Here is a 23,640-nt window from a genome sequence, read left to right on the forward strand (position 1 = left end):
CGGACGCGGCCGGACCGCCGGCCTCGCAGCACCCCCGCGGACTGAGCCAGGGCTCTGCCCGCCCTGATCCGCCCACGCACCCGGAGGGCTGGCGCGGCCGCTCCCTCGGGCCAGGGGCAGCAGGGCGGGCACGGCGGCGGGCTGTGACGCTCGCAACCCCAGGGCGCAGTTTTCCGACCAGCCGGACGATCGCTCCGGCCGCAGCGCGCCTGCCGCTCAGAAGGGCCGGGCTGCCGGGCGGCAGAAGGCAGGGGCGCGGCCTGAGGGGACAGCGGGGCGCTCGGCCCCGCCTCGTTCAGCCGACCGCCGTGGGGCGCTGGCCCCAGCCGCCGCCGCCGCTCGCCGGCCCCAACCACGCAGCCGGGCCGGCCGAGGCCCGCCGAGCTCGCGGCAGCGGCCCCGCACCGCCGCCCGCGGCCGTCCCGCCGCTCCCCCCGCTATAGCGAGTTGGGCGAGTCCGCTGCGCCGGCCGGCGGGCGCAGGGAGAGCTCAAAGCGCGGGGCGGGGGGAGCGGTGCGCGGAGCCTGGAGCCTACCTGCGCGCCGCCGGCTGCGCTTCCCCTGCCCGCCGCCCCGCGGCTTCCCGGCCGCCATCATCGCGGCCGCCCGCTCCCTCCCGCTGACCTCTCACCCGGGAGGCGGAGCCGCGTCGCGGCGTGGCCGGGGCTGGGAGCGGGAGAGGCGGCGGCGCGGTGCTGAGGAGCGGCGGGCGGGGAGGGGGCGGCCGAGCGGGGCCGAGGGGCTGCGGCGCGGGGCTCCAGCGGCGGCCCGCTGAGGTGAGGGGGTGGCCTTGCGGTTTTTTCATGGGGCCGTGTGGTAAAGGCTCGCGTTGGCAGCCCCTGTGTGCCGGCCTGCGGGTTGTGCCCCGCCTGGGGAAGGGGCTGAGGCGTGTGTTTGTTAGCGAGGGGCGAGTTTGATGAGTATTCGTGGCAGAAAGTTTCACGCGATCCTGATACTGCCCTCTCGCCGAAAAGGTTGAATTAGAAACTGGGTTAAGTATTAAGGCCTGAGACTACGAGCTCAGCAGGTAAATCCCTGAAACAGCACGGTGGGTGCTCAGGGCGTGTTTCAAGGCTGTAGGTGTATTGCAAAGTTACTGAGGGCTGAAAGTGCAAGGATGTTAGAGTTCAAATTATATTTGAATTGTTTTGGGGGGGAATTAGTAACATCCAGTAAAATGAAGAGCTCAAATAGTACAAGATGTGGTAACAAAGTACATGAAAGTGACAGGCTAGATCTATTGATAATGGCCGTGACGCAAAAATGTTAAAATAGGCCGTTGAGAATAGAAAATGAATTGGTGATTCTTTGAATAATAACATTCACACACAGATGCCTTTTTTTGGTAAACATCGAGGTAGTGTAGGTATCTAGGTGTTGTGTGGTGCAGCTGAGGACAAACATGAGAGGAAAGACTGAGGACATTACATTGGGACGTCTGTATAAATGTGGAACTTGGGTGTTTCAATAAATAGTTAGTTAGTTATACAGGTGCAGAGGTAATCGACACTCATAGTAATCCTATAACCAGGTTTAGGCACGTGGCATTTCTTAAAGCTTTGGAGATTATGACTGCTGCTATGATAAATCACATGGGATAACCAAGCTTGATGTAGTTGTAATTCATGGTCCTGACTATGTAAAACTGTATGTACTTAACATTCCTCAAATGTTCAACTTAAGTGTTTAGCAAGAAAGTTCTAAAATTATACTATGTAGAGGTAAAAGCCAAACCTAGACAGCAGATATAAATAGATGATGTTGCGTATGTAATCCTGCTTGGGCTGTTGATATAAACTGGTGGTTGGATCAGCCCTGCACATCCCAGGCATCAGGTGAGAGTGTGCCAGTCAGGGCCGAGCAGGAGCTCTTCTGGTGACAATAGTCACAGAAAACGTTGTGTATCGTGGGCACCCGTGCCTGGTACGCGGTGAGCCCAGACTTGCTCACTGGTAGCTGCAGTTTTCAGTGTATGTGCCCAAGTCGTAGCTGAGGCCTCTTGAATTACTAAGATGACCCTGATACTACTTGAAAAATTCCTTCCCTTTACATAGGGTGCAGGTTGTTTCCTGTCTGTAATAGTCTCCTGCAAATATGGGGAGCAGAATAATATAGTGTACGCTTCTTAAAAGTGCATTTTTCCAGCTTTTTTTTTTTTTTAATCACATGGTCTTCATAATATCTGTCTGTTTAGGTTGTTCTTATTCCTCTATTGGCATTTTTTAAATAATGCGATTATTTTTCAGTCTCTGTTTTTACTTCATGTGTTTTAATACCATACTCTTTAATTTATAGTAGTTTTCAGTGCCAGAAGAACAAAGTCAAACTATAATGGCCGTTGATGAACTTCAAGCCATAGTACAAAGATGCGTAAGTAGTTTTCTTTCCATAAAAGTAACAAGTGTGAGCAGTGTGTGTTTCTCTTCATATATTATAATTAAAACCAAAATGACCCCAAAACACAAGACAGTTGTTATCAGAACTCCTCGTTGGGCAGCTAAGTTCAGCCTCCATGTTTCATTGACTTTTCAGCGGTGCTGATTCCAAAATACTTGATCACTTCTGCTTCTTGGGGAGAATGTTCTTGTCCTCAACAGTACCTGTCTGAAGTAACAAAACTCTAGCAGACTGTTGTAGGAAGTACATCTTCGAAACAACATGCTGTAGTCCAAACTGAAAAAGTGCTATTGAATTACTGCTTTGTCTTCTGTAGTTGCTCATGGTAGCTTTTATTAATATATGGAAGATGTTAAATGAGAAAAGATAAGTTACAATGACCCTACATTTAATTTTGAAATGAAAGCTTGGATTTTCTTATTTTTTATTTGCTTTTCTGAAGTATGGAGTTAAACATACATATTTTCTTTCTAGCAAATTCTGGAAGAAGCTGATTTCAAAGGAGAAGATTTTAATTTGTTTCAGGTAGCAGGTCAGAAATGTTTAGAAGATGGGTATGCAGCTCAGTTATTAGAAGTAATTCAAAATGAGAAAAATAAGGTGAGTTTAAGTTTGCACTATATATTAATTTTGCACTAACACACCATTAAATAGATAAAACTGCTTATTAAAAAGAAAAAGCTTCTTTCACTGTAGAGCAAGGCTGTACTTATGAATAGTTAATAAGTTGCTCAGTTTTAACTGCACATTCTTGTGTAACTTCAGGTAGCTCACAGAAACCAAGTCACAATAATCTTAACAAAACCACTAATATCTGGTTTTCAGTGAGTTAAGCAAGGAGAAAAGAGAGTACGAAAGCATAATTAAGAGAAAGTGACAGGATCCCTCTTTTGCAGGACAGGATTTCAGATGGTGTACTGGGTCTGGCTGGCACAGAGTTGATTTTCTTCATGGCAGCCCTTACGGTGCTGCGTTTTAGATTTGTAGTCAAAACAGTGGGTGACAGACCAGTGTTTCAGCTGTTGCTGATCAGTGCTTTTACAGCATCAAGGCCGCCTCTGTTTCTCACTCTGCCCTCTCAGTAAGCAGGGAAGTTGGGAGAGGACGCAGCTGGGACAGCTGACCTGAACTGATGAATGAGACAGTCCATACGATATAACATCACGTCCAGCATAAAAACCCATGGGACAGGGACCCATTCCAAAGGAGCTGTTGCGTGGTGACTGGCTGGGCATTGGTCTGCTGGTGGGAGTTGGTTTGCATCGTTGCCCCCCTCCCCTTTTGTCCTTCACTTATTAATTTGTTCTTATCTCGAACCATGAGTTATTCTCTGGTTTGCTCTTCTGATTCTCTCCCCCATCGACTCGGGGAGCAGAGCGAGCAGCTGGCTGGTGGGTGCTTAGTTGCTGTCTGGGGTCACCCCACCACAGATGGATATAGTAATATTGGCCAAAACCGTAAGAGCCAACTCAGCTGATGCTAGTGTAAGAGATGCTAATGTCTGTAGGCACTTTGGAGAGCTGGGAGAATATACTAAATTGTATACAGATAAATAAGAAGTTCAGGAAGAAAGTGAAGGATGGAATGTTTTGGCAATGTTACATGGAGGTCAGTCTGGTTTGAATTTTGTGAGTTTGGAGTAACAACTGAAGACCTTGATCCCCTCAGGTTAAACATAATCTATCTAAGCATTCTTCCTTTCAGCAAAACTCCTCTACTCAGTCTTGCTTTAACGGTATTGTCATATAAATTCTTAGAAATATATATTGGCATGTTAGAATACATTGAAGAAAAGTATACAAAATATGCAGCTGTGTTTATAGGTATGGAGAGAGAATACAAGGTATGCCACGTACAGAACTTTATCGTAATAGATGTTAAACTTTCAATGATGTTATTATGGTGTTGGTTACAACTGGGGCATTGATCTGTTGTCTTTTTTGGCCTTCATATGTAGAGTTTTCCTGGGTTTAGAAGATGTCCAGTTTTGGTTTATTCTCTGAAAATCTGGTTTTTAGGTTATCATCAAGAATATGGGTTGGAATCTCATCTCTCCTCTTGTTAGATGTATTTTCATGTATAAACAGGAAGATGATAAGCGAGAACACTGCCTGAAGATACTAGATCAGCTGGCACAGGTATGTTTTTGAAATATGTGGTTATAATACAATAATTGTAGGGAAGGGAGAAGTCCTAATTTTTCCCTCTTATTTCCAAAGATAAGAAGGCATGAATACTTCTGGGTTCTTCTGTCCATTTCACATAACTTTTAAACTTGTGGGCCAGTTTCATCTGAAGTAGACACAGGCTTTGTGTTCTCAGAGGTAATTAACCTCTTACAAACCTTGCATAGTTAGTAACTGGGCAAAACAGAGAGAGCGAGCATTACCCAGAAGAAAAAGGCAGCTAGAACTCATCAAGCTTTTGATAGCCAGTTGTCGCGGTCAGAGCAGCCACAGCAATGCTGCTTCTTGTCTACTGCAGATAGAGTATGACAATGAGTGCCTGATGGTTCTGATGTAGTAGTAGGGGAAAAAAGTTTTAATATCTAGAAAACTCGTTCCCTTTCATTCATGTACTTGAAAAACAACTTGCAAATTCTGTAGCTTGGGTTAAATTCACACTGAAGTTTTTCTTTTCTCTCTAATTCTAAGGGTTACTTTGCTAAGGTACTGTGAGGTTTTTACAGACCGTAGAAATAAATTTTTGTGCCATTATTTGTTATATGTTTTCAGCTTATATGAAAGTGTACACATATCTATACAGAAGATGTTAATTGTAGGGAAGTACTTACTGTTTCATATTTGTTTTCTTGAAGATTACCTCGGGTGTTCAGATCTGCTTTCTTGATGTTCAGAAACTTCTGTATTGAAGTTTGCTTATGATGAATTTTTTTTAGCTTATGACCACGGTGACTAAAAAAGTATGCATTGTTCTTCACCTGCAGCTATGCAATCCCAAGGAACTTGTTTTGAGTTTACTTGAACAGATTGAGCAGACCTCTGGAGAGCAAGTGTGCCAAACTGTCATGTTACTGCTTCAGCCTTTGCAGACAGGTAAGCTGCACTTTCTCATGTGATTTCTGAACTAAATTATTTTCTCATGTATTTATCAAATTATTTTAGCCTTTCCTGGAATAGTTTCAGAATGTGGCTGTCCTGACAGGCTTTAGAGTCTATTATATTCTGCAAAATAACGCAAGGTGTAATTTTCATGTGTATATTGGCCTGTTACAAAAACATTTTAGATAGGATTAATAGCATCAGTTGAAAAAGCAATATTCAGCTATTTTTCATCATTTACAAGAATGTGATCCTTTGACGGTCATATTTAGATGTCTAATCCATTCATACTGTTGTTACAGAAATAGAGAATTGCATGGATTTGTGAAATTCTTCATTATTTAAGTTTTAAAACATACAGTTCCATGTTCTCATAGTCTAAACCTTTTATTTCAGATTGAAGCAGGTTGAAATATTTGGTAGGGGGAAGCATTCTTCTGGCTTACATATAAAACTGAAAATGTTGGTTCTGGACACCCACTAAGTAGGTAACAAGTAGTAGTTTCTGTTTTGATATGTGAGAAGAAATCTATTGTCTTGTATCAACTTCAAGTCTGATTGTAGCAGTCTCTGAGGTGTGTTCTTGACTTATGTTGGAATTTAACAAGAGAAGCATTGTGGTAATTAGAAGTGTGTGTTTTTTTTGGATAGCCAATCTGCAGTCAGCCTGCACTGAGCACAATTTAAGTGCAGAGCCGCTTGTGCTGGTTCCTCAGTCTGAGAGCCCCTCTGTTGGTTCTGCCGTGGAGTATAGAACAGTTCTGCCAAGCACAGGAGTCAAGCAGTAAAGCAAGAATAAATCAGTTTTCCAGATCACATAAATGAGTATGATTTCACTTAGACTAGTTCTAGAAAGACAGATTTTTTTCAGTCCTCATAATGGTGCTACAGAGTAAGGAAGAATGCATTGAAATGCATGACTGCTTTAGCATTTGTCATTCTCAAATATATGAGCATCTTAACTACAGCATATTAAACTAGCTGATGATGTTTAGTCTTGCTAGATTTGCTGATGTGATTTCAGGTATCAGTCTCTCTCCTTCCGTGAAACTAAAAGCTTGCTTATACTTAGTAGAATAAAACATAAAGAAAAACTGTAAGTAATAACTTAATTTCTCAAAATGTTCTCTCTCTCTCTCTTTTTTCCTTTCCCCCAGTGCTTTTGAAACTTCAGAACAAGAAGGCCTACTCGGTGGGTTTATCTTTGGCCATGATTATGAACCAGCTTACTCCCTTACCTGTACCTTATACGAAGCAACAAATAGAAGAAGATAAACTTGGTCTCTGTCAATGTTGTAATGCAGTGGTGGACTTTGCTAAACCTTTTGTGAGTGAATTGGTTAAAAACATGGAAAAGTCGTCAGAATACAATGACATGGAGCTGAAAGAAGAGTTACTAAAATTGTGAGCGTTTTATGTTAGCATAATATATTCCTATCATTTAACAAAATGAACAGTAGGCATTTATTACATAGGCAGTAAATAAATAATCTTTTTAGTGTTCTGTAATGCTGCCAACTTATATTAGCTAATGTGGTATTTTGAAAAAGAAAAACCCTAAATATGCTTTACTGATTTATGAAGTGAGAGAAGGGAGGTAACGTTTTTGGTTTTTTTAGTCCAGGGAAATGATAAAGAAATATTAGGCTCTGTGCTGTGAAGCTGTTTTGGTTTTCTGCTTCCCCTTCAAATTTACAACAGTGAGGACAATGATATTCTGGAGCTGAAGTCTAAGAAATGTTTCTACATGAGATTTTTTGTTTTAATTATCCTTGAATATGAGGAATACCAGCAGGTAATACGAGTATAGGCTTTATTTTTGGTCATTGATGACACTATTATAGTCTGTATTTGTGGCCTTGTTGGTGATTCAGTTTCACTCCTTTTTATTTCAGCTGTATGAAAAGCCTGAAATACCCATTATTGACAGCTCAGCTTGAGCAACTTGAAGGCATTGCAGAACATCCCTTTCGGCATTTTGCAGCTAAAATTATAGTAAGTGCAGTCAAAGTTAATAACAGTGTTTTCAGACCCAGTGGTCTTGTTCAAAATTACCTAGAATTTGTTCTAGAGCTTATTTTGCTTCCTTTATTGGTTAGTGGGATGACTTACCAGGCCTTGTAAAATACTGCAGGTAGGTAAAGGTCTAGAACAGTTCCAGGTCCCATCTCTGGAAATTACAAATCTCGCAGACACCGTTTTGCTCCTTATAAACCAGTTTGGACTGCCCTCTTAATCAGCAGCTGCTACTTTGCTATAACTGCTGCTTTTTCTTGGTGATGTATGAGTTTATTAGAATATCTAAAGGATTGTCTTTGCTGCAGTATTATGTCAAGGCAAAATCTACGTTACCTTTAATCGAAGTGTTGCACTGAGAGAAATCTCTAATGTGCCTAGCGCAGTGCCACCTGACTATTAAAGAATATCAGTTGATGCTTGACTGCTATTGATGCTATAGCTGGAAATTCAGTGGGAATGTGTCCGCTCCGTGCTGCCAATGCAATTACTCTGGTTTTGAATGTTTTACATAGCAGCAGTATTTTATTAGAGCAATATTATTGTGGATATAGATAATTTTATTTAAATTTGCAGCAAAACCAAGCCTTATGAGGAAATAGTCAGGTACAGTCCATACAGATGTTGGTAAATGCAATACGTGTACATTTTCAGCCATAGGACTAGGTGCGATTGATGAAGTTACAGCAAGTAGAGCGTCCACATTTTGGATGTGGCAAGGAATATTTCCTCTCTTGCACATATCCAAATGTAGTGGCTTGACCGCAGCTGGTAGCTAAGCCCCAACCCAGTCACTCGCTTGGGACCTTGGAGCAGAATGGGGAAGAGAATCTGAAGGGCAAAAGCAAGAAAAACTCATGGGTTGATAAAGACAATTTTAAAAGTTAAAAAGAATGGCAGTCACTTGCTATGTCCTACTAGCAGGGCAATGCCCAGCCAGTCTCTGAACAACAGTTAATCTGAAAAGTACTGCCTCTCACCCTGCAGTGTGTTGCTGAGTGTGATGTTATGTGGTGTGAAATAACTTTTATCAGTTCGGGTCAGCTGTCCCAGCTGTGTCCCCTTCCTGCTTCTCACCCACCCTCTGGCTGCTCACTGAGGGGCAGAGCAACCAACAAAAGGCCCTGAGGCTAAGTACTGGTCAGCAAGAGCTGAAACATTGGCATGTTATCAACACTGTTTGGCAACAAATGTAAACCACAGCACCATACAGGTTGCCGTGAAGAAAGTCGACTCCATGGCAGCCAGACCAGTACACCAAATTTAAAATATCTGTAAATATCAGTTCTCTCTAATTTTCAAACATGTGGTTATACGATGATTTGTGTAGCGCTGATGAAATGAAGGAGCCCTCCTGAAGCCAGGTGCTGGATTATTTTATAACAGTTTATTCAGAAGCCGGCTGGTAAATCTTAAAATGAAATATAAGGGTAGCAAACATTCCCAGTACTAAGTGGAAGCTTCCATCAGGATGGGCCACTAGTTGGGTGACAGTGGTCAGACAGTAACAACTCATTTGCATCAAGATTGCAGCTAATGTCTTCAACTCTTATAAAACAAGGTGACCTTTTTACATGTATGGGAGAACTGAGCTTTAAATAATTATTAAATGGTTATTAACGTTTACCATTAATGAAAATACAATTCTGGTTCTGATAACTGGCCATTACAATTCTTTTCTGTAAGTTGATTTATTAACTATTGAAACACCTATTTCTCATGTTAATGTCGACTGTATGAAATAATAGAGTTAAGTAAATTTGAGCTTTGGACTTCATTCTACCTTGTTATCCCTGGTTAGAAGAGGAAAATTCACAAGCTGAATACAGAAAGACAGAAGTCAAAGAATGCCTGGAGCTATGTAAGAGGGAGGTGGAAGTTACAGAGAAGGTAAAGTGGGGGTGAAGCTGGTTGAGAGACAGAGGAAATCATCCAGCTGTTGGAGGATGATGGCTGAAGTGCCTGTCAACTATGACCTAGGGAGTTAGAAGAAACATGGCTTTTTGTATGATATAGTGGAGGAATTAGTCCTAGAAGAGCAAAGAGACTGTGTCAGAGTGTCATTTTGGGGAGGAAATGGCACACTAAGACTTGTGTTTCAAAAGGAAGACTTGGAGCCAGCTGGGATGAGGAAAGCACACACAAATACACCGTGTATGTGCAAATGTGCAGAGGAAGTCTGGAAGTTGTTGTGTGATGCAACTCTGTTTCTTCTCCAATTTGTGTTTAAAAATGTAAGCACTTTTGCACACAAAATCCTATATCCAAATGTTAAGATTGTAAAGTGAAGCACACTAAGCAGTTAGCAAAACTTTTGGTTGTTTTTCAACCATAATTAGGTTTTCTATAATGATCACATCCATTTTTTCCCACAGCATGTCTCAGCATAGGATGGAACTGCTGTGTGGATCAGTTGGGGTTGTGCAATGAAACAGAATCTTGTCTCTGAGACCTTTTCTTCATGTATTGCAGGGCTTTTAAGGTGTGCAGTAAAGGAGGCAGGGATTGCCAGAAGATGATCTCATGGTTAAGATAGTTGGAGGGTGCTTTGAAAAACTGGCTTTTTATCCTGCCTCTCCTGTTGGGCATAGTCTGAAACTATGGGTTTTTATGCTAGTTATGAATTACTTTTTCCTCATTTTCTCAAGAAATTCACTTCTGCTGTTTGTGGAGTTGGGTAATGAGAGCTGCAGCTGAGGTCAGTAAAATCATACTTTGACTACATGACATCTTCTGTAATCCTGATTTTCCCAAATGTGAGATACCAGATGTTCAGTTCGGACAACTCCAGAATAGTGAGTTAACCTTGGTCTCACTGTTTCTTCGTAGTATGTACAATAGGAGTTACACAACTGCCTAATCCACAGGAACGGAGGGGTGGGGGTGAGACACCACGCTAGGATTTGTGAAGTACTCAGGTGTCACTGTGCTGTGCATCACTGGAAAGAAAGGCCATACAGGGTGATTCTAACTGTAAAGCAGGGCTTGCCCTTAGCAGATAAACATTGTGTTGCATATTGGTTAGTGAGCAGAAAACAAAATACTGGGTGGTTAGTGATCTGAAAAACACAGGGGTACTGTGGCATAACGTGGTCATGAAGGCATCGTTATTCATAGCTTTGTGGATAAGGGAGCCAAACTAGGGTGACTTTATTTTATCTTTTGCTAACTTCTGAGTGCTCGACTTTGCTATCTTAGTAACATTCCTCTAAGAGTAGTTATTTTTCCTGAAGGGTCTTTTGTGCATGTGTATATATCAGTTACTCTCAAAATATTTATGTTAAGTTACGCATATGCTATGTAAGAGAATTTACTGTAAATACAGTTAAATTTTTGAAACTTAATTGGTGTACAGGTCTTTTAAAGGCAGCTATAGGCAATCTGTCTTTCTTTTTTAGGACGTTTTGTGGGACATAAGAGAATTGATACCACTAGTGTTTCTACGGCGTAAAGACAAAAGTCTCCACTGGGAGAATCAGGAGTTTGCGGAGATGGAGCAGAAGAATTCTGCAGATTCTTTGGCATGTCTGTCATATCTGATATTTGTTCAGCATTTTGGTATTCATTGCTTTCCAATGGTATTTAGGTAAGAATTATTCTTCGGCACTTAGGATAAGTCTGTACTTTTAACATTCTTTCTGAGCAGAAGAAAACTTTTTATTTGTGAATAGTTATGAATGAAAACTGTGTATTTCACTAGTATTTGTTTTATGTCAACCTTTATGCATTTATATTTTATGTATCTTATCTTACATATATAAAGACATACTCCAGTCCTGCAGATTACTCTATTATGGTTTAATTTTAGGTGAGTTGTCCTTTTAAAGAAACAGTTAGGGTTAATCACATGCTGAAAATTAACGTGTATTAATTTTTCAGTTGCGTATTCATAGACAGTTTCCATATAAGAGTTATTAACAGCAATTTGACTTACTATTTTATGTCTATTTAAAAATTACCAATTTTATAAAGATATTTTTATACATTTTTCAAAAAAGACTAATCCTGTCAAAGGTATTAACTATATGCAAATGTATATCGCTTACGCAGTTTAATGTGAGCCTAATCTTTCTCTTGTAGTCCATCATACCTTCTGCAATGCAATATGACGCATATTGGAGTGCTACTGAAAAGGTAGGGGTTATGGTATTTGGAGATCTAGATGTTGGGTGTGATCTTTTATAGTAATTCATAGAATCAAATTTTGAATATACCAGATAAGTTCAGAGGAGGTTTTTAAACCTGGGAGTTAAAATGGTTAGTTCTACAACAAGATGGCTTCTTTTACTAAGAAGCATAAATAGTTGTCTAAAAACATTTATTTATGGTTTTCAGCTTGTATCATCATATAATTTTTAGAAACTTTATTCTGAAAATGCAAAATTGAGGTCTTCTAAACACATGCAGAAAAATTAGAGTGTGTACTTACTTGTATTTCTGTAACAGTTCACTACTAGAGCAGACTATCGTGATAGTATTGATTTGAATGTATTCTGATACTATATGCAATCTGATTAAAGGTCAGACTTTCTAAAGAAAACCAGACTTTTCTATATATTGTGATTATTTCACTTTCCATAAGCAGCAGCATTGACCAAATAGTTCCTAGCACTGGTATAGAGGGGAAGTTTCCCATTATGACTACTTAGCGTTTCCTGGTGAAATTTAAACAAAACTTCTTGGTCTCTTCAGCGTGGGATCTGCTGTATTTTGATTAGGCCTGCAGAACTATGCAAATGGACTAATCTGGGAAAAGTTTCTTTGTTAATCAGTGTCTTGATACCTGTGAGATAGGAGGTGTTGCTTTTGAGCATTTATAAATATTGAGGAAAAAACCTGTCATTTTTGACCCTGAAGAGAGGAGTCTAATTTTCAACTTGTTGTCAGCCAGTTTATTCTGAAAATCGTCTAGAGGCATAAGAAAGATACCGTATTTAGAAAATAGAATGAAAATTGTTGAGGGACAAGTTCTTTTTTATCTCTGTTCTTGTATTTGTTCTGAAATATCAACAGTGTCTTTTAAATTTAATCTTTTAAATTAACAACTTACATTTGATAATGTTTCTTTTTTTTTTCTAGAACAGAAGAATCTATGTTATCTAAAGGACTTGTAAGTTTTCTTTTAATCAAATTTTCAATGCTAGAATGTTTATTTTTTCCAGTTTAAGTAATGGTAAAACTTTAGTGTCCCTTTCTAAGGGACGCTTTTTAGCTTCTAGGAACTTGGGCTATGCGAATGAGTATTGATAGTGAAGAGGGTTTTAGTCAAGAAATGTTAAGCATATAGATTAATGTCTTACATATATGCAACATGTTGGCATTTTTTCTTTTTTCCCCCACCCGCAGGATCTGTTTGAGAGCTGTTTATTGAGAATGGAAGATAATAGCCTTCTCCATCAGTATTTAGAATTCAGAACTTTTATTAATGTACCTCAGGTAATAAGAAGCAATGTAAATGTCTTTAAGGTTTGATTATAAATAATATCTAGCTGTCTTCTAGGTGTTTGAGGAGGACACACTATTGAACTTATATGCTTGTGTCACTAGATTGAAACCCTCAGGATCTTGCTATATGGAATGGGTTGTCTTTTCTACCCACTGCATAACAGCATGTTGTTTCAGTAACGGTTAAAATCTACTTAGTGTATTTACAGGCCCCCAAGGCAGGTGGGCACTGATCTTAGCTGAAAGATGATGCTTGCTCATTTTTGTCTCTTCCTTGCCAATCTGCTGCTTCACTACATTCTTGCTTGCACCCAACAGTATGAGAATAGTAGGTCTTGTGTATCAGTCCTGGGATTTCGACCACTGAAGCTAATGTGAATTTCTGTGAGAGTCTTCTCATAGGCATGGTTTTGTGGGCTGGGGGGGTTTTGGTTTTGGTTGTGTGTCTGTTTTAATGTCTTGAGTAGATTTTAGTTAATGTGATGTAATGTAATAATCTGTATGTGATTAGACATTATGTTTTCTTTGTTCAACTGCAGGATTTGGTGAAAGTTATGACCCTTTGTCCCATAGAGCATCTGGTATGTAATGGGACCTACAGAATCAGTTAAGTGCTGAATTTATTTAATTAGAATTAATCTGGTAACATCTTTTTTTTTTTTCTTTAGAGAAAGAAGAGTTTAAATATTTTGCAGTTGTTCATAGACAAGTTTGACGCAGAGGGAAAATATACATTATTCAGGTATGCATCCAAAGTACTGTAGATTGCACAATATCAGCCTTATTGCAGCTTAATTGCATAGATACAATAATTTCTGACAGAGTCTCTATCTGGTAAGCCACATTAATTTTACAATGTTAATTTTTGGATAAATAATGAATTCCAGTTGCCTCACATAAAATCAGCTGGTTTATGTAAGGTAGTGTTTGAAGGTTACATAGTTGTTTCTGTAGTGAAACTCCCACTTAGACGACATTGTGGTCTTATTTAATCTAACTATATAGGCAGCTTTGAAGAGATAATATCTTTTTGTTTTTGCTTGAAGGTGTTTATTGAAGACAAGCAACCATGCTGGTGTGGAAGGATACATTATCAAAAATATAAAAGATCAGATTCACTTATCGTTAACGGTGAGGCTTTTACCATAAAACCAAGTTGCCATCTCAAAATTCTATCACTATTATGTTGAGAAAATGTGTACATCTTAAGCTTTGAGTGATGCATTTTAAAAATCCACTTCAAAAACAAACGTAAGATTGGGAAATTATATAATTATAAATATTAATTTGACTTTTTTCTGCATAATTATTATTACATTATAATTTTGCAAATGTATTTTTAATTGCACAATCTTACTGTATTTTTCTAAGAAGTTATCACTACCTTTTCTGTGCTTGAAAATACATGCTTCTTTCTTAAAGAGGAACTACTCGATATTTGGTTTTATCCTCACAATTCTTCATTTCTTCAACATAATTCAAATGCTACAGTCCAGACAGAATTAAATTTTTCTTGGTTTTTATTCTGACAGTCAGCATTATATTAAAAGTGCTTCACAAATGTGAAATTCATCAGAAAGGGCTGGGCTAGATCAAAGCCATTTAAATCTCGTATTTTATAATCATTTACACTGGGAAGTTGGAAAAAGTAATTAAAAATAAATGATGATTAACTTTTTTTTTTCTTTTAACTGCTTAAGGCCTTTTCCAAATTAAATTTGATTCTCAAGGATACTGCCTTTTGTCAAATAAGACAATATAGTAAATCTATGCATGTATTATGCTACCATAATTATGTTAGAAAACAGAGAATTACTATTTATTAGATCATAGCCTGTCCTGTATATTGAATCAGCAGGGGTGAAGAGGACAATATGGAAACTGTTCCAAAAGGGGCTTGCACTAAAATGGAATAAGTATATTATGAAGTTTCCTTACTAACAGATTTTTGACTATACAGCTTCAGAGTTCTCTTAATACATTTCTTCCCTGTAGAGTTCCCTGGCTGTCAAAAGACAAATAATTTTAAAATTTCATCATATGAATTTGAATATTCTAGGGTTGTTGCAAAGAATTCTGCTAGAGACATAATGATAGCAATTCCCTATTGCTATCCATTTATTTCATCTTAGTTTTTCAGCCCAGCCCATCTTAATCTTTCCAGGTCCCTCATCTGATCTCATTTAACAGACAGTTTCCCTTCTTCTTGTCTAATCCCAGTTTTCTTTTCAATCCCTTTCTGGCTTGGTCCTGCTTTCCTCTCTTGCCTGGCTTTTGTCCTGTGCGTGACAGTTCTTCCCCTAACCTTCCCATCCTTTACCTGAGATAAGGACTTTGCCAACATGGGATCTTTGCAGCAGCTCTGTGCTCTCGGCTTCCTCGCGCTGACATGAAGGAGCCTTTTGAAGAGGCTGTGAAGCTTGGAGAGAAGTGTGCTTGCTTGTCCTTCGGGAATGATGGATGCACACTCACGTTAGCACCAGTACAGGGAAGCTCAACCATCCTCAGGGGTCTTAGCTGCAAGGCTTTAAAAAACTTCTGCTAAGCGAGAGAAGTGGTTTTTGTGATTTGCCCCTCCTCACTTCATAATTTGTTGTAATCCAGGGGAATTTTTATGAAAATAGCGAGTGGTCTCTCTGTTATGCAGAGGGCATCAGAATAATTATGTTCTGCCACTTCAAAGCCTAGTACTCTCCATCATATGCTCAAATGATTTTCCCTTCTGTCCTATCCCCATCCCTCTTTCCAAATAAAGTAACTCAATGTCCTTCCTCCCTCAAAAAACCATAGAGATGCCGGTGTACTTTACCTGCAAGCATTGCCAGGAGTTGTGGGTTTAGAAATATGCAAAGAAAACTTAAACCACGTGATCATCTTTAAAAAAAATTGTGACACTACTATTATGAAATTAATAGTGTCTCTGGTAAAGATAACTAATTGTTTCTTGCCTCAGTGTGATAAAAGAGTGCCTAGTACAATTTGCTAAGTTTATGTAAACAAATATTAACTATATAGATGGTGGTATGGTTAAGAAGTGGAGAATCTATTGTGGTGAAACTGAAAAGAACAGCTTGGCATGAAGAGACAAAGAAGGGAGGATTATTAAAAGACTAGTTTACATACTTCAATCACATGTAGTAATTAGAAAATACTTCTTCCAGTGTTTGGGGTTTTTTTTGCTTTTCTGTTTTCCCAAAAGTGTTGTTAAATTATTTAAGATATCTTTAAGATTTAAATTTTGCACTCATTTTTTCAGAAGGCATGTGACAACGTTTGGTTTACAGGACATCACCTGATCTCACTTCTAGATTTAGTGCTTATGCTTCCAGAAGGTGCTGAGACAGATCTTCTCCAAAACTCAGATAGGTGAGTTGTAATGACAGTGAGAGGCTTTTCTCCTTTTTTAATTGTTTAAAAAGACTTCAGACTACCTTACTACAATGGGAGCTATGCTGTCATGTATTTAATGAGGTGACAGCATCAACACATTTGAAATTTGTGGATCTAGAAATTGAAATGATCACTTATTTCAACCATCTTTTCAACTAACTCTCTATAGAAGAGTGTCACAATGCTTTTACATTCATTTTAACAATAAGAAAGGAATTCCTCTCCATTCCCTGAGGATATGAGGCCTCAGATGTCAAATTACAGAACTAACTGGTAAAGTATTATTACTTCAGGACTGTATGGTTTGTAGATTTCTGCAGAAGCAATTGGAGGAACAAAAGAAATGTGGTATGTTGTCTTATGTGACACAGGGGAATAAAAATTATCACATAGAATTTCCAGCACACAGCCTTTTTGACGCTGTTTCACAGATTGCTGCTGGGAATCCAGTATCTCATGAGTAGGAATAACAGAGACACCCGAACAGCAAATACTTGCATTAAGGAATATAAAAATAACTGGAAATGTCTCTGAAAATCTCCCATATCAGAAAAGTCTCTTACTACATGATGAGTGAAGGTTGGGCTTGTAAGTCATTAGGCTGATAGTGGACACAGAATTAGTTAAACACCCAGATGTGTGATTTGTAATTGTACTGTTCACCTGGAAAAAACAATAAATAGTTTCTGCTCAAAAGTATGGTAAAAAAAAAAAGGCAAAAAGCATATCTTTAAAAAAGCACTCAAAAGTAAAAATTCAATATAGTAATAAAACTGTCACACTAGTTTCATATCAACTTTGGATCACCAGGGATGCATATTACATGTTCTGTAATAAGGTTCTAGCGTTTCAGAGAACTGTCAGTCACAGCCACCAGCCTTCTCCAACCTGCTGGCACTTTTAATCTTACTTGCAAAGTCTCAACTATGGTAACATGGACATTACAGCACACTGGCGCTCTAGATTAAGCTGTGTTGCTCAACACGAGTGGTTGCATTTTGTACAAATGGATATTTTTAGGATGTCTGGCTAATGGACGATTTAAATTATTATCCCTGTAACATAAATCTATGTTCTGAATAATAGCATGTTTTTAATTTACAGGATTATGGCGTCACTAAATCTACTGAGATACTTAGTCATTAAGGATTGTGAAAGCGATAATCAAGTAAGTACTAATTGATTTGAAAATGACTGGTTAGCTAAGGGCTGAGACGTGGATTCATGGGAACATTGTTATCATTGACTCAAAACCATGGGTTTTTGCATTTTTCGTTGCATTAGTCAGTAATCCCGAAGTGATACTGTAATTAGCTACGTTAGGAGATGTGATGTGTTATTTTATTCTGATGAGATTTGATTGCATTCGCATACTTAACTGTTAATGTAAACTCTGCTGGATGAACTGTGGTCTATGTCCATAATTTTAGAGTACGTTGCCATAAAATAACACCTCTATCAAGTATACCCATGAGAAAAAATATTTGTTACTCTTGCTTATTTACTCAGTGGTATTCTTCAAGCCTCCAAGTCGATTTCTTTATAATAATAATACTTTGCAGTTCACGAGATCTATTTTATTCTTTAGGCAAAATACTTTTGTGCAATATGCTAAAAGTTAATAGTGTGAGGTATCTCAGAAAGGATTTAGTAAACATATTTAAATAGTTGTTAGCTGTGCAAAGGAGTATTCTATATTTACAGCAGCTGTGCAGCTTGATGGGTACATGGTACAAGCTGCTCTAGGTATTAGCATCAAAAAACTATTGTCTGTAAGATCCGTGTGCGGACGTAACAAAAGGAAGGGCCAGACCTATCCAATTTTCTGCTACATTGCTTTACTGGCTACAGCCTAGAATGTTTTATGCACAAAGGTAACTTGCCAGCCTGAACTGCCTTCCACTGAGTTTACCTGTGGTGTTAGCTATAGCTGTACCTCTTTACCTTCATTTCTCTTGTGCGTGCATGATTGAATGTAGATGTTTAGAAATACTCTGCATATTTGAACTTCACAGTATATTTCAAAAATTGAAACTGCCATGGTATGTTTTAGCCATATAACGCTATGCTACCTCAGTTTACAGCAGGATTTTATAGCTTTAGTTGTGATCCCCACCTCTTTCTTCTCTGTGTTGTTCAGCTCCATTCTGGCTGAAGCAATTGGCAACACTTGTTACTGGTAGATCAGTGCAAACTGGATTTGTTATTCAAGTGCCGTATGGCTTTTCAGTGTAGTGTATTATGATGGATCTGCTGGTTTTGTGTACAGCCAGTCCTGTCCATCTGCGACTGATGGAAGTGTGTTCTTGGACACTGAAGGGGAAAGTTGTTTGAATTTCACAACTGGGTCGGTACATGGATTCCATATTCTGGCAGCTGATTCATGAGTGCTCTGACTTGGATTGTGTCGCTACAGCACTGACGAGCCAATAGAATTACTTGCGTTGAGTTTTCCAATTACATCCCACTCCCAAATCACCACTTACTCTAATAGTAAATGTGACTTGTGTTGACTACTCTTTCAAATCATTGTGTTCCACCATTCCTCTAATTTATGCAATTCAGGAACTTTTTATTCTCTATATCATGTAGTGAACAAGTATCACCTGATGTAGTTGAAGATGTCCCTGTTCATTGCAGGGGGGGTGGACTAGAGGATCCCTAAAGGTCCGTGTTGACCCAAACTAGTCTATGACCTCCTTAGTACTAAATGTTTTGATTTTTGCATTAAAATATTTGTTTAAATTAGTGACAATTTAAAGAAAAATTGCTGTTCCGTTTTAAAGTACAGTAAAGCCTTTCCTGACTTGAATAATTCAATAGCATGGTCAGATGCATATTCTAACCAGCAGACAAATATCCTAAGGTGTTTTGTTGTTCTCCCCCAGTTCCTTGACTTCTTTACGATTTGGAGTAACAGATTCCAGCATTATCATTTCCTGTTTTCTAAAATACAGAAAAACTTCTGATCTACTTTTAGAGCACTTTGAGATCTATGAATACAAGTTTTATAACTGCCTAATGATGTTATTAGTCCATAATAACAACAATACAGCTTGCACTGATTACCAAAACCATAATGAAAATGAATAGTAAAAATAGATTTTCAAGTGGTGCATTTCTAATTTCCTATTTAGGTAATTAGTCAGTATTGACAGACTATATCCGTTTCTCAGATTTATGGAGTGATTACTATTTAAGTGCTCATTATGGTCCACTCAGTTTCATGTAAATTCATAGCTTTGCAAGAAAAAAGACTATTCCTCTTTTATTATTATAAAAAATGTATACATGGTAGCACACAATTGCTCTAACAGTGCTCTCTACTACCTGGCATAAAGAATGTCTATACAGTTTGAGGAGAAAATAGCATCATGTATTCTGAAGTTTTCCCTGAAATTTAAGCCCTGCCAGTTCTTGACTTTCTCACTGTCTCCCTTCATATAGTGCAAGTGGGGCAGAAAGAAAATGCTTCCTTTTGTGTCAGTTCAGATGTTATGATTGCTGTGTAACAAGCACTTTTATGAATCAAGTTTAAAAATCAGCATTTTTCTGGAAAGCTATTTCTTCTTTTTTAGACCCATTTTACTGGAAGTAATTACTGGTTTTCTTATTTGACCAATTAACTTTGTGTCACTTAGTATTAAAATTTGGTGAATTTTCCACTGTAATCAATGATACTATTAAACATTGAGAATTCTTATTTTTGTCATCCGTACTCTGCCCTTTGAGGATACTGCCTGAAGAAAGGAGTCAGATAAATGGCTCCTGTATCTAAAGACACAAAGACTGCTTTATATTTGTTTCCTTCTACAGCAGTTTTGTAACTACAAGCTCATAAGGTACCAAGGCCAAGGCAGAGGAGTTTTCCTCTCGTGCTGTATAACCTTTAACAGCCTTGCTTGTGAGCATCTTTTCTTTGTATCTCTTGTTTCCTGAGTGCCATTATTGTAAACTCCTTTCATCCGTGCCATACTGGGGAGAATTTCATGTGTCGCTTCGGCTACTGTGCCTAAGGATGGGGTAGTGGCAGATGCAGTAACATTGCTACAGTGCTTTTTAAACTGAATGCAATACAGACAAGACCCTTATGTATTTGGGGAGCATGACATTTGTCAGAGCTTTGATTTGGCATTGCAATACAGTGTTCGTTCAGGAACAAGAATTAGAGTATTTGTGCCGTTTTGTTGCTGTATTATCTTCGAGGAGTCTACCACTGAGGAAGTGGCTAGTACCCACCCCCCAACATACCAAGATCCTTGCAGCTTTGCTTACAAGAACACACTGAAAATGTGTGTTTCCATTGCTGTAGTTATCAGCCTACATATAAAGTTTGCCCCCCACCTTTTTTTCTGACTGCTTCATCCGCCAATTTTCAACACTGTTGAAAATGTAAGCAAGAGGGAGGGGAGCTTAAATGTATATCGTGTTGCTATTTATGCTTAAATGGATGAATCTAAATTCTTTTTTTCTTCGTCTTCCCAGCACAGAAGTATATGTTATAAAGACTAGTCCAAAAACTCGTGCTTGAAAACTTAGTATTGCAACGCTCCATCAAAAGTAATTTATAACCTTCTCTGTTCTGTTTGAATAGACAGGTGTATGGACCACACTTGCCAAGATTGAGCAAAATTTTTTAAAACCACTGCATGTAGGACTCAATATGTCAAAAGCACACTATGAAGCAGAAATAAAGAACAAGAAAGAAAACAGAAAAGGTTAGGTTTTTTTTCTCTTTTTTTTTCTTGGCTTTGTTCCTATTTAGAAACTTAGGAAATCCTTTGGAAACAAAGAATTGGTGAGTGATGTGTAGATCATGTTTTGTTTAACTGTTTACACTATTCCAGATTTCAAATAATAGTTCAATAGTTGCTCTATTCAATACTAATAATTTTGATATTTGGTCCAAAAAATCTGAACTAATTTCTCATCACATTTGTAAACCTTACGGAAACCTGATAGAAATGTCATATGAAGAGCTTCAGAGTTTGTTCTGTGTTTATACTTCTGAGCATCTAAGTCTCTCTGTGAATATATAGCCCTTAGGTTTCCTAGTAGGTGTGGGGAGGCGAACAGGAGAAGAAATAATTCATGCAGCAAATAGGTGCTCTCTCAAAACCTGAAGGATTACATTCTGGATTTTTTTTTTTTTTTTTCCCCAATCTGACACGCAGACTCAGATTCTGCTGTGGGTTAAGCAGACACATTGCACAGGGCAGAAGAGCTATATCTGCTTTAGGCCATCTCTCTCCTCTCTTCCTTTGGGGTCTCCAGTGTAATCCCAACAGCCCAAGAAACTTCTGCTACCAAAACTGTCAGTATGGCTTTTTGCCCCTAGTCTTACCCTCTTCTGTAGTTGTAAAACTATATGAGGCAGAGAAGGGGAACTTTTCTGAAGGCAGCCTGTGGACATCCTTCTAAAGGGAATTCTTTAAAATGTACCAGGAAGCTTTTTGTTTAAGTCCCTCTTACATTTCTCTAGCCTTTGACAAAACATAATGAGATTTGAGTTCAGGAGAGAACATCTAACTCATAATAGGAAATGGTTTAGCCTTTTTCCCCAGTGTATAATCTTTGTAAGCATTGCAGTGAATTTCAAATACATGGTCTGAATGTAAGAGTTTTACCCCTTAGTTTTCAGACTTGTCCTTGTAGTTTTGCCCGCTGCAAGTAATCTGCCTGAAACAGAGAAGCCTGCAGCCTTTTCTAATAAAGTATGTATTTCATGTCTGGATTCTTTAAGTCAAGCTAAAGAACCTTCTTCTCTCTGTCTGCATGTGAAAATAGTAAAAATGTATCCAAAATGACTAGTTTGTTGGGTTTTTTTTCCTTTTAAGGAGCATTTTAGCTATATAAAATTGGTTTGAGTTGCAGATATTGCCCGTTCAGTAATGTAGTCATGTGTGATACGGAAAGTGTAGACAGAGCATCCAGCTCAAGCCGTCTTCCTCTGAAGGTTCAGCACCTGTCCTGTGTTGGGTCAATCCCTAGGCTTGTCCTGTTTAACAATTACTGCCTAGAAATGCTAAAATATTTAACATTCTTTTAATTCTAAAAGTTATGTGAAACAGCAGCCTGATCTCTAGTTGGTTATTTCCTTCTGCAGAGGCACACAGTTCTAACACAGTTTGTTCTGTAACTGTTGGTGGGGAAAAGATGCCTGCCATGACCACTGAAATGCAGCTTCAGGTGAGTTTCCATTTCCTTCAAGGTTATTCAGAAGTATTGAAATTTTCTTATCAATCGGGAGACAAATGTTCCTGTACAGTGGGTAATAAATTCTGATAAATAACATTAACGTCTTTTGTCATTTCAGGTTTTACACTCGGCTCTCTTCACGTTTGACTTAATAGAAAGCGTTCTAGCTCGAGTAGAAGAACTCATTGAAGTGAAAATAAAAGCTGTAATGGATGAGCATAGTTAGGTCAGCTGAAGTACTTGAATTAACGTACTTCTTAGAAGATAATTTTGACTGTGGTGAAAAGGAGGCCACCAGCCTTTAACGAAAGGCAATTTAGAGTGGGCCCTAGAAGAATTTCAAATGCTGCTCTTCATATGTCTTGTTGCTGTTCTTTTTTATTTTCTTTTGCTATTGTTGTACATGATTCACAGAGATGGCCTATTTACTAAAGTACTCCTCTTCGGAATTCGATGCTTTTTCCTAAGTTTAGAAACTAAAAACAAGCGTTTAGTAGTGTTTCTTTTTTGTTCTGAGGCTGTGGCAAGGAGGTGTGTTGTGCTTTTTCTGCTTTCAAAACTGGTGAAATAATAATTGCTGACTGGTGCTGTGAATTACAAAGATTTTTATAAAATGACTGGAGAACCATGAATTAAAAAGCACTGTTTAAGCACAAGGTATTTTTATTAGCGCTTTTTAATGTTGACAATCAAGCTCCTATATTTACAAACAGGACTGTAAGCTATAGATAGATAATAGTAGAAACACTACAGCAAGTGAAACCGGGTTTAAATAAAAACACATCAACTTTAAGCCAAATAAGATGTTAAAACTTAGCAATACAACAGATAACGTGTTTAGGAAAAACATACTGTATAAGATTTCATACATGCCTGTTTATGCATGGGAAACAGACATTTTGGAATTGTTTTGATCATCCGTATCTTTAATGATAAAGTTTTCCTTAAGTGATATGAAATATTTTGAGAAATGATTATAAACAGATGAGCTTGTAAGTTAAAAATAAGGATGGCTTTTCTATAGTGCAGTTAAACCACTTTATTTCTTAGAATGAACATTTGGCATGATGTACGCTATTTTTCACTGTATAGTTATTTAATATAAATTTTCATTCCAAAAGCATAAGTTGTAT

At 38.5% G+C, this 23,640-nt stretch overlaps 2 protein-coding genes across 7 annotated transcripts in view; one reads left to right on the plus strand and one right to left on the minus strand.

The window, feature by feature from the left end:
* Positions 1–621, minus strand: part of RPAP2 (RNA polymerase II associated protein 2) — a 35,548-nt gene extending 34,927 nt beyond the window's left edge. For all 4 annotated transcript variants that reach the window (XM_065656299.1, XM_065656298.1, XM_065656300.1 and 1 more), the window contains exon 1: positions 536–621. In XM_065656299.1, the coding sequence (XP_065512371.1) occupies positions 536–596 (61 nt within the window). In that variant the 5' untranslated portion in view covers positions 597–621. The remainder of the gene's footprint in view (positions 1–535) is intronic.
* GLMN (glomulin, FKBP associated protein) lies at positions 457–23,577 on the plus strand. 3 transcript variants are annotated; one of them, XM_065656302.1, is made up of 19 exons: positions 457–775; positions 2,295–2,369; positions 2,871–2,996; positions 4,415–4,534; positions 5,344–5,452; positions 6,616–6,862; positions 7,354–7,453; positions 10,873–11,060; positions 11,555–11,608; positions 12,554–12,584; positions 12,821–12,910; positions 13,459–13,500; positions 13,588–13,661; positions 13,966–14,050; positions 16,176–16,285; positions 17,414–17,477; positions 20,904–21,027; positions 22,416–22,498; positions 22,626–23,577. In XM_065656302.1, exons 2-19 carry the CDS (start codon positions 2,331–2,333, stop codon positions 22,731–22,733), a joined length of 1,794 nt encoding a protein of 597 aa, XP_065512374.1. In that variant the 5' UTR covers positions 457–775; positions 2,295–2,330; the 3' UTR covers positions 22,734–23,577. The 3 variants fall into 3 exon arrangements, with proteins under 3 accessions (XP_065512374.1, XP_065512376.1, XP_065512375.1); XM_065656304.1 differs by having other exon boundaries at positions 16,179–16,285; XM_065656303.1 differs by lacking the exon at positions 457–775 and adding an exon at positions 820–1,026.
* The last annotated feature ends 63 nt before the right edge of the window (positions 23,578–23,640 follow it).

Source organism: Caloenas nicobarica, chromosome Z (genome assembly GCF_036013445.1).
Source record: "Caloenas nicobarica isolate bCalNic1 chromosome Z, bCalNic1.hap1, whole genome shotgun sequence".
NCBI classification, from domain to species: Eukaryota; Metazoa; Chordata; class Aves; order Columbiformes; family Columbidae; genus Caloenas; species Caloenas nicobarica.

Bases quoted from the DNA above. Each gene is read 5' to 3' on its own strand.
- GLMN (XM_065656302.1), top strand. From the start codon at position 2,331: ATGGCCGTTGATGAACTTCAAGCCATAGTACAAAGATGC. The intron at 4,535-5,343 runs GTATGTTTTTGA...CTTCACCTGCAG, and splicing joins TACTAGATCAGCTGGCACAG to CTATGCAATCCCAAGGAACT. The intron at 12,911-13,458 runs GTAATAAGAAGC...GTTCAACTGCAG, and splicing joins CTTTTATTAATGTACCTCAG to GATTTGGTGAAAGTTATGAC.